The sequence below is a fragment of the Chrysemys picta genome, chromosome 5 (genome assembly GCF_011386835.1).
Source record: "Chrysemys picta bellii isolate R12L10 chromosome 5, ASM1138683v2, whole genome shotgun sequence".
Lineage (NCBI taxonomy): Eukaryota > Metazoa > Chordata > Testudines > Emydidae > Chrysemys > Chrysemys picta.
In genome coordinates this window covers 98,167,126-98,183,492 of record NC_088795.1, presented here as the reverse complement: position 1 = coordinate 98,183,492, position 16,367 = coordinate 98,167,126, and the positions used below count along the sequence as shown (strand labels likewise).

The following is a 16,367-nucleotide window of genomic DNA, read 5'->3' as shown; positions in this document are numbered from 1 at the left end:
CTGGTATTGACAATCAGATGTGGAATGTATGTTTGTTCCAGGGCGGTTCAATACATTCTCAACCAAAGTAGGAAGGAATCTATCAGGAGATGCTATTCAGTTAAGTGGAAGCATTTCTCCTCTTGGGCATAATCCGCCAGTTATCTCCAGAGTCCACTGGTATCTCTGCTATTCTAGAATATCTACTAATCCTTAAGACATCAGGTCTCTCTATTAGTTCCTTATGGATTCATTTAGCAACAATCTGTGTTTTTCATCCCCCTGTCAATGACCACAATATCGTGCTGGTCTTTACCACACCTCATGGCCTTGGTTCAAATCATGACAAAAACAACTGCACAGGTACAGGCCAATGGACATGGATTACTAAAAATCTCTGGACACAGGTACCTGGTGAGTATGCATACCCACGTGTGAAATACAGCTAGGGACCAAACATCTCCAAGAACTTCCAGTTACAGATAAGTAACCTCAATTTTTATCATCAGGTTCTGAAAGATTTTGCTTTCTCTTTGATCTGTTTTGTGTCTAGACCCATTTTATCTTGCCTATTTTTGCATTTTGTTTATAGAACCTGGTTGCAATTTTTCAGACATGAAATCCTTCCTCCTTTTGGTCACCATTCCTCAGAGTTAATAATCATATTAAGTCTTCCTATGTATGTCTTACAACAATATAATTAATTTAAATATTCTCCAGCTCCTGTATCTACTTGGGCCCAGAGCTCATTAAGGTGTAATTTTCTAATTAACATCAAATATGTTCAATTATGGGGTCACTCAAATTGTTCTATATTTTAAAAACAGTTCAATGGTTAGTGTACATGTAGTGTATACATTTGCCATATGTGTAGCATGATACTCTGGATTACAATATGAGAGGTATTGGATTTCTGTCCTTTTTTTGATCTGCTCACATGAATTTTACTCCTTTAACCTGTTTTTGCTGGGGTTACTAATAGCAGTACAGACAACTGAAACTTACTAAAGTTAAAAGGTCTACTATTAAAAAAAAATAAAAAATTAATGGAGATATCTCATCTCCTAGAACTGGAAGGGATCTTGAAAGGTCATCCAGTCCAGCCCCCTGCCTTTATTAGCAGGACCAAGTACTGATTTTGCCCCAGATCCCTAAGTGGCCCCCTCAAGGATTGAACTCACAACCCTGGGTTTAGCAGGCCACTGCGCAAACCACTGAGCTATTCCTCCGCCCCTCCCATCAGTCCAAAATCATTTGAACAATCCGGACTAGAAATACCTGCTGTAACCTGGTGGAGAGTTGTGAATAGTATTTTACAGTTTGTTTCCAACCATGGCTGGAAGTACCGCAGACAATGTGTACATTGATCTAGTCCAGCAAGTCTCAAACTGTGGGTTGAGACCCCAGAGTGGGTCGTGGCCCCATTTTAATGGGGTTGCCAGGGCTGACTTTGACTTGCTGGGGCCCAGGGCCCAAGCCTGAGGGCTTCAGCCCTGGGCAGCAGGGATAGGGTTGCCTGGGGCTGAAGCGCTTTGGCTTTACCCCCCCTCCCCCGCCTGGCCTGGGGCAGTGGGGCTTTAGCTTTGCCCCCCCTCTCTCCCCAGGGTGGGCAGGCTCAGGCTTGGTCCCCCCTCCTGGGTCCTGTAGTAATTTTTGTTGTCAGAAGGGGGTCGCGCAGTGCCATCCTTAGGATTTATGGGGCCTTACACAGTATTATTAAACTGGTGCCCCTGTACCCGATGGCAGCCCGGGCGGGGAGGGATGAGGCACCAAAGGATACCGAGCCGCCCACCTCACAGCGACGGCAAGTCACAGTTCCCCGCAGAGACCTCTGTACCCTCTCCCTCATGAAGAATGCGTGGCGCCGGCGCATTCAGCTCTGTGAATACAGCCTGTGCCTAAGGAGACTGTAGCACGCACTGGGTGTGCAGAAGCCGACCCGCTCTTACCTGCTGTCATGGGTGGTAGGTGAAGCTGCAGCTTGGGGAGGCTAGCTCCCCAGCTCACCTCTTCTGCATGTGGCCCTGCCCATACTCCACTCCTGCTCTGCCCCCAGCTCTGGCCAGGCCCTGCACTCTCCCACTGTTTCCCTCCTCTCTTCCCTCCCCCACCCTGCTCACCCCCTTCCAGCCAAATCCCTGAACCTAAATGAAGCAAATGACATTTGAAGGGGAAAAAAAACAAAAACACTCTTCTGCAATTTCTTTCTAAAGAAATTGGAGCATGTTTTCCACTGCATGCCAGATGGTGAAGACTGGACATGCAGAAGGTACCTAATTAAAAGCACTAAATTTGGGAATAAAAAATGTCAGTCACAGGTTTTTTGATATGCCCTGAAGTTTGTCAGAGATTTATTTGCATAAACTTTGTAGTAAGGGCGAGTCAGCTGTCCTGCTGAATACAACATTAAATATTATGGAATACATGATGCAGCTCTTCTCTGTTTTACATTTTCTTAATCAGTATTTCTAAGCTGATTTTATATTGTAAATGTACTCTTAAGCCTTCATAAAGTAATCATTCCAGATTACTACATATTTAACTCACTGAAACAAAGACATTATTTCAAATTAATCAGTCACAGAGGTTTAGTGTGTTCATAACAATGTTCGTTGCTTTTAGAAAAAGGGAACACTAATTTACTACTTGTGATCTCCATAACAATAGACATGTTTATGAAATTTCACCAACTTTGGAAAAGATTTTAGGCATAACAAAGGATTTTATATCTTACTAAGTACTGATTTTGCTGAGGGTTCTCTTAAAATTAGTTAATCAGATAGTCAGAAGTAAAGAAAGGGAAGTCTTTGTCCAGCTATCTGGAAGGAAAGGGGTGTTGTCCCTTTAAGGGCTCTCTTCAATGGGATGGGAGGGAGGTGAGGGGAGGGGAGAAAGGACAGGAAGACTTTGGAAGCAAGTTTTGTTTTTTTTTCTATAGTAATTAAAATGTGTATTTTAGATAAATCCTTCAAAAGACCACCCTTATTTAAAAAAACAACTACATCTGAAGATCCAAGCATTTAAGACTAAAGATGATTGTGCATCTAAAAATCTATGCAAGGATTTTTTAGAGATGTGATTTTATAATCTTCACCAACTCACTAATGAAATATTTTTAAAGCAAATTTTTAACTAACGTCCTGTAGACTAACATGTTCTGAGTAAATATTACAGTCATGCACAACTGTTTTTGTCAGTAAATTCAGAAATTGACAGTATATACCCAGAGGTTGGCAAATTCCTGTTTAATGGCTTCATTACCACTTGAATGGCTCTTTAACAGTTTGTGTTGTGCTAATAGGTCTGGCAGGCTGAAGGCTTTTTCACATTTTTGGGTACGTCTTCACTTACCGGAGGGTCCGGCGGCAGGCAATCGATGTTCTGGGATCGATTCCGGAAGTGCTCGCCGTCGACGCCGGTACTCCAGCTCACCGAGAGGAGTACGCGGCATCGACGGGGGAGCATTCCTGCCACGTCTGGACCCGCGGTAAGTTCGGACTAAGGTACTTTGAATTCAGCTACGTTATTAACGTAGCTAAATTTGCGTACCTTAGTCCGAAGTGGGGGCTTAGTGGGGACCAGGCCTAAGTTACTAGATCCTCTCCGGAGCAAGACTCACCAGGCTGCAGCAGCCAGCTGTGGTGGGAGCCTGCAGGAAGGGTCAGAACAGGAATAGGAAGAGCTTGGAGGATGGACACTAAGGCCTTGGCTACATTGGCTCTGTACAGCGCTGCAACTTGCTGCGCTCAGGGGTGTGAAAACGCACCCCCCCCCCGAGCGCAGCGAGTGCAGCGCTGTAAAGCGCCAGTGTAATCAGCGCCTGCAGCGCTGCACGCTCGCTAGCAGCGCTGCAAGCTATTCCCCTTGGCGAGGTGGAGTACATACAGCTGTTAATCCCCAAGTGTAGCTAAGGCCTAAGAACCAGTGGTGCCCCAAATTTTCAGCTGCCCTAGGCAGCCGTGTAGGCTGCGTATGCCTAGGGACGGCCCTGGGGTCGCGGTGCAGTGGAGTGTGAGAACTCCTGATCTATTCTATCCTATTGTCAGCAAATTGCTTGTTTCTTCAGAGTATCTTCCAGAGCTTCTAATGGAATCATTAACCATAAATGTAGTTTTAAAGATTTCATTTGGTGCACTAAAAAAATCTAAGCAGTGTTCCTTAAACTTCTAAATTTTACCAACTAATGCAAATAATGAATGATTTAAAAAGAATGTGAATTAATTTTTATTTTTTAATCTGGTGTAAAATGTTTTAGGCACTCTAATACTACAGTGATGGGTATGATATAAGAACTTAGACAAATAGAAGGGGACTTAAATATGAAAAAGTAACTCCACCTCCTTCCCCCTCCCCGCAAAAAAATCAGTCAACCAAAAAGAGGGGAGGGGAGAAAAAGAAATAAAAAAACCAGTGTGGTTTTTGCCATAAAATTGAATTACATTCTGTGGCTTATGGTAATTATTAGTGGTATAAAAAGCTTTTCTTTCTTTCCAGCAGCATAGAAGAATGTACATTTCTAACTGCAATCAGTCTGTTTTAACCTTTAATCAATTTGCTGTGCAGAATGATATCCAAACTGTTCCTTGTTGATTCAAATATTGGTGGGGCCTTCAAGGGTGAGAGATTTCTTTTCACTTACTTTCTTGTATTTTTACAAACCACGTTTTTTCCCCTTGCACCCATAAAATAAATGCATATTTTTTTTGCCATAGAGGTCTTTATTTTAAACATAACTTGCTTTGTTTGCTTTTATGGTATTTTCCTACTGTTTTTGGCTGGAGTGGCCCTATAGGTTGGGAGAAAGCAGTGGGGCCGTATTGGAACTTTGTTCTTCAGTATGGTTTTAGGGGAGACTGACTAGGTTAGGCAGAGGTGAAAGTAAGTCGGTATGGTCCGGTATGGCATACTGGCTAGAGCCAGTACGCCGTACCGGACTGGACCGGCTTCCGCGGCGGCGCTTTAAAGGGCCCAAGGCTCTCCGCAGTGGCAGGAGCCCCGAGTCCTTTAAATCTCCGTCCGAGCCTGGCTGCTGGAGCTCCGGGGGGGATTTAAAGGGCCCTGGGCCCTTTAATTCACTCCTGAGCCCCAGGGCTCCCAGCCGACTCTGCAGCTGGTAGCTCCTGGGGCTCCCAGCCAGAGCCCCAAGGCCTTTAAATCTTGAAAGGCCACGCCTCTTCCGGTTGAGGCCACGCCCCCGCTCAGGACTCTGGCGTACCGGTAAGTCCTTTAAGTTACTTTCACCCCTGAGGTTAGGGGATGGGTAGTGGTAATCATTTGGCAGGCAACCCAGATGAAGGGACAGTGGGGAGTTGAAAGAGTGTGGGTGAAGGGGCCAGACACAATGAGAGTTGATGGAGAGCAAAAAGGAGCAGCTGATGTCAGTCTGCTCTGGCCTCATAGGGGAGGAGTACTCCTTAAATGATCTGGCTCTTTATTCACATAGTAATAGGGGCTAGAACTTAAATCAGACTACTCTTGATATACGATGCTACTCACTGTGAGTCAAGGAATCAGAATCTCGCCCTTTCACAAATGCATGTTGTTGCACGTGTAAATTAGGGTTGCCCCACCCCTGCTCCGCCTCTTCCCCCAAAGGCCCCACCCCTGCTCTTGCCTCTTCCCCCAAGGCCCCGCCTCTGTTGCTCGTTCCTCTCCTCCTCCTTCTCCCTATAGGGTTGCCACCTCTGAGGTACATTTGCCCACACATCCTAGGGGTAATAAGCACAATTGCCCACACATGGTATTTTCATTTATAGACACTCATTTGAAATTCTCCATTTACACACACACACACACACACACACACACACACACACACAGGTTTGCTTCATTAGCACACCCATTCTGGGAAGCAGGGGAAGGGAGCTCCCTCTTTTGCACATACAGCTAGGATAAAAGGGAGGATTCCCCCTACATTTACACAAATGCCCAGATTGGGGATGAGAGTCCCCTTATTTGCACAAGTACCTGAGAGAAGAAGGTCCCACCTACTAGTGCACAAACAGTGGGAGTTTTAAAGGAAGAGAAACAGATGCTCCCCCTTCTGCAGCACACTCACCTGAGAGAGAAGAGGGGAGCACCCCCCAATTTGTTGCACACCTATCTGGTTCCTGTGCCGCATCAAACGCCAGACTGAGAAACTTTCAGAATTTTCCCCAGTTTAGCAGTCGGGAGTGGGCAGGGCAGGGAAAGCTGCAGGCTGTGATTGGCTGGGTGCCGGGATGTGATTGGCTGGGCTCTGTCCCCATCTTCAAGAGGGTGGTGAGCATTTGCTGGGTAAGCATCTCTTAGCGGTTAAATTCAAATCAGCAGCGAGCGGTTTCCACAGATCAAAAAACCGGACATCAGGGCTTTTCAAATGGCACCCAGACACATAAGCCGAAACCCAGACTGTGGAAATCCTAATATAAATAGGTGTAGTTTCATGTCAGCATGTGTCTGAGAAATTGTCAAGAACACTTGGGGTAGGTGGGTTTTGGTGGCTATAGAGCTCTGTCGCAGGGCTGATACACCACGTCACCCTTTGGAGGTAGGGGAGAGGTATGTTACAGCCCTGCGGCTGAGTCTGTAGGGCTGCACCCGGTCTTGAGGCTGCGTGGCCCTGGGGCCTTAGTCAGTAGCCTGGCTCTTGCTATCAGGGCACTGTGGTCTAGTGACCAGAGTCAGTAACCCAGCCCTTGCTACCAGCGCAGTACAACCTAGCGGCCAGAGTCAGTAGCCCAACGCTTGCAGTCAGGATGGTGCAGCCTAGTGGCCAGAGTCAGCAATACGGCCCTTGCTATCAGGATGGTGTGGCCGAGCGGCCCGAGGCAATAGTGCTGGTGAGCTAGGCCAACACCATGGAGTGGGTGGTGGCCAGGATAGGGGGACTGGGGCCTGCCCTCTCCAATGGGTCCCAAACCAGGGCCCTGTCGGCGGCGGGGTTGCTCGCCACCTGCTCGGCAGGGAGCCTACTGAAATATGCCGAGCCTGTCTATGGTTCTACAACCGCTTCCCCACAAAGTTTCCCTGAGTCGCTTCCTACCCAGTTCTCTGTAGTTCGCCATCTCTGGGTCTTCACTGTCTCACCCCTTTCTGTGGCATCCTGAGCCTGTGTGTCAGGGCCCCTCTCTGGCTGGCTGGCCTCTGTGTCCTGGACTGCAGGTGATCCTCCCTCAGGAGTCACCTCCTTCCTTGCTGGCAGTCAGCCCACACTGAGCTGCTGCCTTTTATATCCTGTCTCCAGCTGGAGCATGCCCAGCAGAGCCGAGGGGGCGTGGGCTCCTCGGCCCAGAGAGAAGGGTTGTGATACACACCGTCACAAGGTCCCATTAATGTTCATCCTTGACTAAAGGACAGTTAAATGTAGAACAGATAAGTGGAATATCACTATTTACAGCATATAGTCAGTCTGGAATTCACTGCCCCAGGAAGCCAACGAGACAAATTGTACTGTGGTTGAATTTTAAAAAGGGGTGGATAAATTTATGAACAGTAATGACACTTGTTTCTGTTCAAGATCAGACAACAAAGTCAGTAGTTAAAACTTGTGTTTTCGGGAGTAAGTTGATTGCCTGTGTGTGTATTGGGAAGGAATTTGTTGCTTCTGTGTTCTACATTGTACAACTGGATAACTTTAAAACACTGTTATGCAGCAAATTAAAATATTGGGCAAATTTCTAGTATTTTTTCCAACATAAAGCGCATAACACATTTCATAGTACTATTTTACAGGAAGCTGGGGGCTACTTTTATGGAACTAGAAAAAGATGAAGAATCTCTAGTTATTTGCGAATGTCTTGACTACTTTCACTTGGACTAATTACACTTTTTAAACCATAATTAGATGTTCAGTTTTGCACTTTATTTCCAGCATTGTATGGACTGAATGAAGCTGCCTATATTCTGAATACATGAAATGTTAACTTTCTTCCCCTCCCCTCCCCCCAGTTTTTAGACCAATGCAGCCTGTTTCTATTGAACATTTCTATTGAAGTCCATTAATTTCTGGGGAATACTCTGTATAGTTGAATGAGACATCAGGTAGAGTTAATGACATTAAATATAAAGAGGAATGCTTCATTTGAGCCTGTGTAGAATTTACTTAAAAATATAGCATGTGTGTGCATGCATGGTGGGGATTGGACAGGGAGAGAAGAGTAACTGTATATAGTAACTGGGTAGAGAAATATGAACAAATAGTAATTGGATTAGACTGAAAAATCTCCCGATGGTTTCCTTCATAAATGGCGACTCTCGGCCTGACTGGTGGCTGAATACGTTTCAGGTACTTGGTATTTTGGCAGCCAGCCTAATCCTTTAGAGAGTCCATTTAAAAACAGCCAGTCTGCTTTGGAGGAAAGTTCCCTTTGGCATGCTTCTGAGTAAATGAGAGCTGGGAAGAAAGTGCTTGGTTGTCCTGGAGACACTGTTTGCTTCCCTAAGGGAAATGATCTAAATATGAGTGATCTTTTTCACGATGCTTCACCAACATTTCTCCATACCTCTCTTCTTCCAGGTTATAAACTGTTCTGGCCTAACCCAATTGTTTGTTTTCCTCTCCTGGAACCCTTCCCTTCTCCCTCCCATCTCCCCCCTAACCTTAATTTTAATCTACAATTATGCTAGTGCAAACTATTTTGAAGATCTTTTAAATATAGTCTGACATTTGCGATATCCATTAATACCTCCATGACTTGCTTTCTATTCCTGGTAAGATCCTGCAATATAGGTTATCGTTCATAATTTATGCACCATGAGGGGATTAAATGAATGCTGCTCTGTTGCGAGTGTCTCACTTTTTCCCTGAGGCAACATTTAATTTACTAACCTGCAAAACTAGTAGACTAGATAGAAGGATCTATTAAACTAGAGTCTTCAGGGAGGGAAGAATCCTTGAGGAAAAATTTGTATGTTGACCGTTGCAGCTACTGCAACATAAAATATTGGTTTATGGGCTTGCTGCTGTGCAGGTCTGGAAGAGAAATCAGTGACTTGAATATAAATGTATATTTTGGAAGAAGAGGTACTGTCTTTTTTTTTTTTGTAAACTGTTAAATAAAATCAGACGTTCTGTTACTTGTGGAATTCTGTGTGGATGGAAGAAAAATATGAATTGTTTTAAAATGTTTAATAGGTATACATGTGCTTTTCTATCATGTCTAGTATGTATTGGAAATAATCCTGTTGTCAGATTTTTCCCTTAAATCGAGCAGATGTCAGTTTGTACATGTAAACATAAGAGAGGATTAAACTGAAAGCATATTAAGGGCATGTGTACACTACAAACTTCTGATGACGTAGCTTGCGTCGGCATGCATCCTTGGGTCCTTGCGTTGGCACTGCATCTACTCCCCAGGAGTGCTTGTTTTGATGCACAGTGCACTACACAATGGGTAAGTATCCCAGTGTGCATCTCATCACCATCCAGTACGTGAAGTTCTGACAATGCAAGGTGGGGCAGAAGCAAATCACGCAGGATGACTGGGATTAGGGAGTCAAGTTCCCATCATGCAGTTTTTTCCACCCCATTACGCTATCTCTAGCCCATAATTTTTGAGCCTATTTTGAAAATCCTGTGAATCTGTGTGGGACTTGTTGCTGTCTGCCATCTCTGACAGACACATGGAGCCTGTACTACTCTCATGGACATTGCAAACACCGGATGCACAATCCTTCAGTATTTGCAGAGCCACAAGAATCACCACAGAGAACATGACAATTTCCCAGCTGGCAGATTGCTGTAGGACATCCCAAGAACCAATTCAAGGTTCTTGGTGGAGTTCACAGAGCAGTTGCAGATGGTGGAGTGCTGCTTTTGGGCCTGCAGAATGATCCCCGACTGATGGGATCTCATAAGGCAGGCTTGAGATGATGAGTGATGGCTGCAGAACTTTTGGACGTACAAGGCGTGGATCTGCGTTCTGAGCTTGGGCCAGCCTTCCAGCACAGGGACACCAAAATGAGTTGTCTTGACAGTGGAGAAGCGAGTGGTGATTGCAGTGAAAACTTGCAACGCTGGATTCCGACTGGTCAGTGGGACGTCATTTTGGAGTTGGAAAAGCCACTGTGGGGGCCATTGTCATGCAAGTATGTATGGCTGCTAATTGTTTCCTGCTTTGCAGGACTGTGACTCTCAGCAATGTGCAGGACATAATGGATAGATTTGCAGCAATAGGATTTGCTCCACCGCTCCATTGGGATGAATGGCACGTGTATCCCTATTTTGGCACCAGCCCACCTCGCCAGAGAGTACATCAATAGAAATGGCTATTTTGCTATGTTTATGCAAGCGCTGGTGGATCATTGGGAATGCTTCACTGACATCAGTGTTGGCCGGTCAGCGAAGGTGCATGACGCTCGCGTCTATAAGAACACAGGACTGTTCAGAAAGCTACAAGAAGAGACTGACTTTGCAGATCAGTGGATTACCATTGGTGATGTTGCAATGCCAATAGTGATCCTGTGCGGCACAGCCTAGCCCTTACTGCCCTGCCTCATGAAGCTGTACACTGGCCACCTCGACAACAGCAAGGAAAGATTCAGCTACCAGATGAGCAGTTGCAGAATGACAATTGAATGTGCTTTTGGTGGATTGAAGTGGCGCTGGTGTTGTTCACTCAAAGATTGTATTTCAGTAAGAAAAATATCCCAACAGTTCTAGCTGTCTGCTGTGTCCTGCATAATATCTGTGAAGCAAAGGGTGGGAAACGTTGCTGCTGGGGTGGAGCGCGGAGATGGAGCGGCTGTCTGCTGAGTTGAGCAGTCAGGCACAAGAGCTATCAGAAAAGCTCAACATGGAGCTACACGGCTCAGGGAGGCTTTGAAAGAACACTTCAGCAGTGAGCCACATAATGCATTGTGGTTTCCTATGCTCATCTTGGGACAGCAGTTTGGGAGTCTGTTAGGATTGTATGGTGCTTGGTGTACATTTATGAATATAACACTGAGAATGCACCTATTAATTTTGTGGTGTACTGTGCATTTATGATTATTACAGTGTTTGTCACTGACCCTAAGAGTTGTCACAGTGCACAATAACAAGAAAGTGGGTGTTTTCAGTATCGCCAGGCATTCTGCAGCATGTGTTGGGAGCTAACTTTCCAAATAATACAGTTTTACTGAGTATCAAAAACACTTATTAAAAAACTTCTGTACAAGTTAAAAGCAAATAAATTAAAGCCTTAATTAAGCTGTGTTCCAAAAATTTAAGAAGGGGAAGGAACATCCATGTCCATTTTAGCTACACATATATTAGCCATGGCTCTCACAGGTCAGCGTGTGTGAACCTGGGGGTGTCCTTACTGTGCCCTGGTGCAGAGTGATGGGGTAGGAATGCAGCCCCTGATGCCATATGGAATGATGAGGTGGGTGTAGGGAAGTGCTGCAGTGGAGTTTTCCATGAACTGCAAATAGAGGGTGAGTCCATGTTTCTTCTATCTTTAGGTCCCCAAGAGTCTGCAGCATCTGTGTTTGCTGCTGGAGAACCCCCTTATGTCTTGGTGCATCTTCCTGCCGGAAGCGGCCCCCGACCCTGGTCCTCGGCTAGAGCACCAGAGCGGGGCAAGCTCCAGACCCCGCTCCTCAGTGGAAGCTCAAAGCCAAATTAAAACGGCTGGTGGGCTGCATCTAGCCCATGGGCCGTAGTTTGCCCACCCGTGTGCTAGCCTGTTTACTGCAATGGTGCCTGCCAAAGTCATTGTGGAATGGTGTGGGAAAGTGTCCTACCACGGAGGAAGAAATAAGGCTGCCATCCCTAGAAACCTTTGGGAGAGCACTGCAGAGTATCTCTATGAAAATTTTGAGTTCTCTCAGAAGGATCCAAGGGACATCCCTGTGTACATAAACAAACTGCTCCCAATGGGGCCCCCGCCTCACCTAACTCTACAAGGGAAATGAAAAGCACATAACTCTACCTCTTTGTTGTACTGCTTCCTCTTCTAGTGTGAGTAAATTCCTGAAAAGTCAATAACTGCATCCTGCTAAGTTGGGGATGCCATTGCTGTAATGGGAAATACATTTACACAGTTATCTGAGGTTCTTTCCCCTGCATTGGGCACTCCCGTGCTCGAATGCCAGGACTGTCTGGACTGCAGTGGCGTCCTGGCTCACAGCATAACTGGACCTCCTGGTCGCATATTCCCCCTCCTTCTTATCCTTGCTGTTCATGGCAGGGGCCTGTGACTCTGGCTCCTCTGAGGTATCTACAGTGGTGTGCAGGTTGGTGATGGAGTCTCCGCCAAGTATTGCATGCTGCACTTCATGAAAGTGGCAGGTCTGCGGCTCGGCACTGGATTGACTGCTGGATTCCCTGGCCTTCTGATCTGCCTGCCGCAGTTCCTTGGCTTTCATGCGGTACTGCTGCTGGTCCCTGTTTGAACCCCTTCTCCTGCATCCCCCACACAATCTGCTCATAGATGTGTGTTTCTACGGTTGGTCCGTAGCTGTGCTCACATAACCTGCTCTCTCCTCAAGGCCAGGAGATCCAGTATCTCCAGTCTACTACAGGCTAGAGCACATCTGGAGCATGTTACCAGTATGGTCAGCAGGACAATTGCATAATAATGGCAAGCTGCTAGGCATGTTCACCAAGCTGGACAGTCAGGAAAAGAATTTCAAAAATTAATGGGGCTTTATAGGGGGTGGGCGGCTTCTGGTGTCTGTGATCCCTGAGCAGCAGAATTCTTGTGAGCAGAGGGGTCAGTATCAGGCATTGTGGGACAGCTGCTGGAGCACTGTTAGGGTCATCCTAGATAAAGGACCTAACCTTGTAGTGTAGACCAGGCCACAGTAAATATGCAAACCTGCAAGTAAAACATGTCAGAATCTTTGCTTTTATTTATTTCCACCTGCAGTCACAGCAGGCCATCAAATGGTGGATTCTGGAATGGAGATTCAGTTAATTTAGAGCAGTGGTTCCCAAAGTGGTGTCCCTGGACTCTTGGTGATCTGCCATGGGTTATGCAGTCATCTGTCCCTTGAATGAGGGCCAGAATGCGCTGGAATGGTTTTCTGGCACTTTGCTGTATGGAGGACAAAATTGCATCCTCCACACAATGTGACCTCTTGTGCATTTTGCATGTGAGGTAATGCTAGCGGGGACATTCTGGTAGTACAGAAATTAAAGCAGTCTGGGACAACACTTGGTAAGATGCCAAAGGGGTCCTTGGGAGGCGTGGGGGAGGGAGGGGGAGTTTGGGAACCATTGACTTAGAGTGCTCAGACTTATTGGAAAATAAGATATATCCCTTCCATCCTACAAACTAAGGTTATCATTTAGGATTTTAAAAATATTAACTGAGCGCTCTAACTTTGCCTTTTCCCCACACAAGGTATATAAAGACCTTGAAAATGAAATAAATTTTCTCATCTGATATTTTCTCTGTGGTGGATTGGTTAAATTCTTTACCTCATGGTATTAGGCTTTTGTCTCGTAATATATTGGAGTTTGTGATCATAGTTTGGCAATTTTTGGACATTTAAAATCTTTGGATATACTCTAACCATGAGGCACATCAACACCTCTTTGTGGTGAGCCTGCAGTTTAACTTTGAGAACTTTGGGCTGATTGTCCTCTTCAGAGAGGGAGAATGGAGGTTATTCTCCCTTCCTATGGAATGCGTGAAGGATCTCAAAGGACATAGGAGGAGAACAAAAATAGAAAAAGGAGGAGCTTCTGTGAGGCCTTCCACCTGGAATCTAGAGTAGGTCCCTGGCTTAGTGTCTGTACTTACTGGGTAGGTAGCGGAGGGAAGAAAAGGGGAGGTAGTTCCCAGGCCATCCTGATCCCTTGACAACCTGGCTTCCCTAGGAGCTGAACTGGGAGTGTCACCTGCATCCATCTCCGGCTCCCTCTGAAGGTGTGTGTGTTTTAGGGAGTACATGGGATTTGCATGCAAGATAATGCTGATAGTCAGTGTTACTTTTTTTATGTAGTCCATTTCTGAGGGATGATGTGAAAGGATTGACTACTCCTGGCTCCAGGCCTGCTGCTTTGCCCCTGGCCTCTGCTTCCTACTCACCTCCTCCTAGATCCACGGAGCTACAAATGTTGTTATGTCCTGTTTGAGTTTCATGGAGAAGAACTGTGAAGTTGTTTTCACACATCTCCCCTAAGTTTGGTGAATGGGTAACTGCAATATTGTAGACACTAAGCATTAAAAAATCATGAATTGGGCCCCCCAAATCATGAGACTGTTTGTTTGTTTTAAAAATAGTTGGGGTTATTTTATTTGCCTTTTAGTTTTTGAGGGGGAAGATCACCACCCCAAGTGTGTGAGAGTATTTCAGGGTCATAATTCAACCTCAAATGCACATGCCGAAAGTTTGGGGCCTCCTTGTTGGCTGCTTGGAGGGGCACACACCTTTCCCTTTCCTTACCCCTACAATAAAGAAGCTGCAATTTTATCCTCTCCATCCCACTCCTTTATAAGCACCCTGACTTTTCCTCCCCCACTCAGTCCTCCACTGTGCTGTGTCTGGTCCTCCGAATGTGGAGTGTGGTGATCTGATTTGGATCAAAGCTTATCAAGGGCTTATAGACACTGACCTGATCTAGAGTTATAAATTTTGGATATTTTATTTAATACTCTGTTAATGATTTTATAGGTGTTTCTTCCCTTTCAATGATGTAATTTAGTTACTTACATGCTGGGCAAAAGGCTTTTTATTCATATTTTGTAACTAATTTTAAAATATTTCTTTCTCATGACAGGTTGCTGAATGCAATAAAGCCTGGACTGGTAAAAAAGATCAATAGACTGTCGACCCCTATTGCAGGGTTGGTGAGTATCTTAAACTGAGATAAATCTTTCAATATTCCTCTTGACATCCCAATTTTATGATAGTGATTCTTTTAATCCTGTAATATATTCTAAAGTAGTATGAACTCTTTTATCCTGTTAAATCCAGACAGTCCCAGTGCAGGAATTCCAATCTTAACTACTTCTATGGTGGCAGGAGAACTCAAATCCTATTAGTATCTCTCTTCTAGGCAGGTGCTAAATGTGATTCCGAAGTACGTATTTTGGAGTTCTGGTGCCAGTTTTAGAAAGATTTGATGCACCAAGACTGTTTAAACATTCAAGAATGAAAATACAATCGTCCTGGATGCCTCATTTAATGCATAACTAACTTTGTAATATAATTCTGGCTAAAAAAACTAACCTGGCGTCTAGTGGGGAAGTGAAGGCAACTGTAAAAAATTATAACAAATGGAAGAAAAGGGAAGTTGATCAGAAGTAAGGAATTGTCAAAAATTGATAAAGGAAGTCAAGGAACCCAAGGGGAAATATATGACCAACAAAGTTAAGGACAATAAGGAGGAGTTTGTTAAATATATTAGGAACAAAAATAATTCTGGCAATAGTATTGGTCCATTACTAGATGGAAAAGGTGGAAAAAAGCAGAAGAGTTAAATAAACATTTCTGTTCTGCATTTGTGGAAAAAGGGGTGATATAGTCTCATCATATGGTGATGGTGACATTCTTTCCATCCCACTAGCATCTCTGGAGGATGTTAAACAGAAGCTACTAAAGATAGACATTTTTAAATCAGCAGGTTCAGATAACTTGCATCCAAGAATTTTAAAAGACTGACTGAGGAGATCGCTGGACCACTAATGTTGATTTTTCAATAAGTTTTGGAGCACCATGGAAGTTCCAGAAGACTGGAAGAAATCCAGTGTTGTGTCCCTTTTTAAAAGGGGTAAATGGGATGACCTGGGTGATTATAAGTCTGGCAACCTGACATTGATCCCAGGCAAAATAATGGAGTGGCTAATATGGGACTCCGTTAATAAAGAATTAAAGGAGGATAATGTAATAATTGCAAATCAACACTGGTTTATGGAAAACAGATCCTGTCAAACTAACTTGATATTTAAAAAAAATGAGATTACAAGTTTGGTTGATAAAGATAATAGTGTTGATGTAATATACTTAGACCTTTGTAAGGCATTTGACTTGATACAGCACAACATTTTGATTAAAAAAAATTAGAATGATATAAAATTAACATGCCACACATTACATTGTTTAAAAACTGGCTAACTGATGGTCTCAAAATGTAATTGTAAATGCAGAATTGTCACAAAGCGGGTCTGTTTCCAGTGGGGTCCCGCAGGGGTTGGTTTTTGGCCCTGCACTATTTTACATTTTTATCAATAACTTGGAAGAAAACATAAAATCATTACTAATAAAGCTTGCAGGTGACAGAAAAACTGGGGGAGTGGTAAATTACAAAATTGACAGGTCACTGATTAAGAGCAATCACATTGCTTGGTGAACTGGGCACAAGCAAGCAAACAAAATGTGTTTTAATATGGCTAAATGTATGCAGCTTGGAATAAAAAATGCTTCTGCTGCATGCAATACTGCATCCAGTTCAGGTGCCTACAATTCAAGAAGGA

At 44.5% G+C, this 16,367-nt stretch overlaps 1 protein-coding gene across 2 annotated transcripts in view; it reads left to right on the top strand.

The window, feature by feature from the left end:
- The window catches only part of LIMCH1 (LIM and calponin homology domains 1), a 213,210-nt gene that overhangs the window by 112,185 nt on the left and 84,658 nt on the right, over nucleotides 1-16,367 (top strand). For both annotated transcript variants that reach the window (XM_065596963.1, XM_065596964.1), the window contains exon 3: nucleotides 14,672-14,741. In XM_065596963.1, coding sequence (XP_065453035.1) covers nucleotides 14,672-14,741 — 70 coding nt within the window. The remainder of the gene's footprint in view (nucleotides 1-14,671; nucleotides 14,742-16,367) is intronic.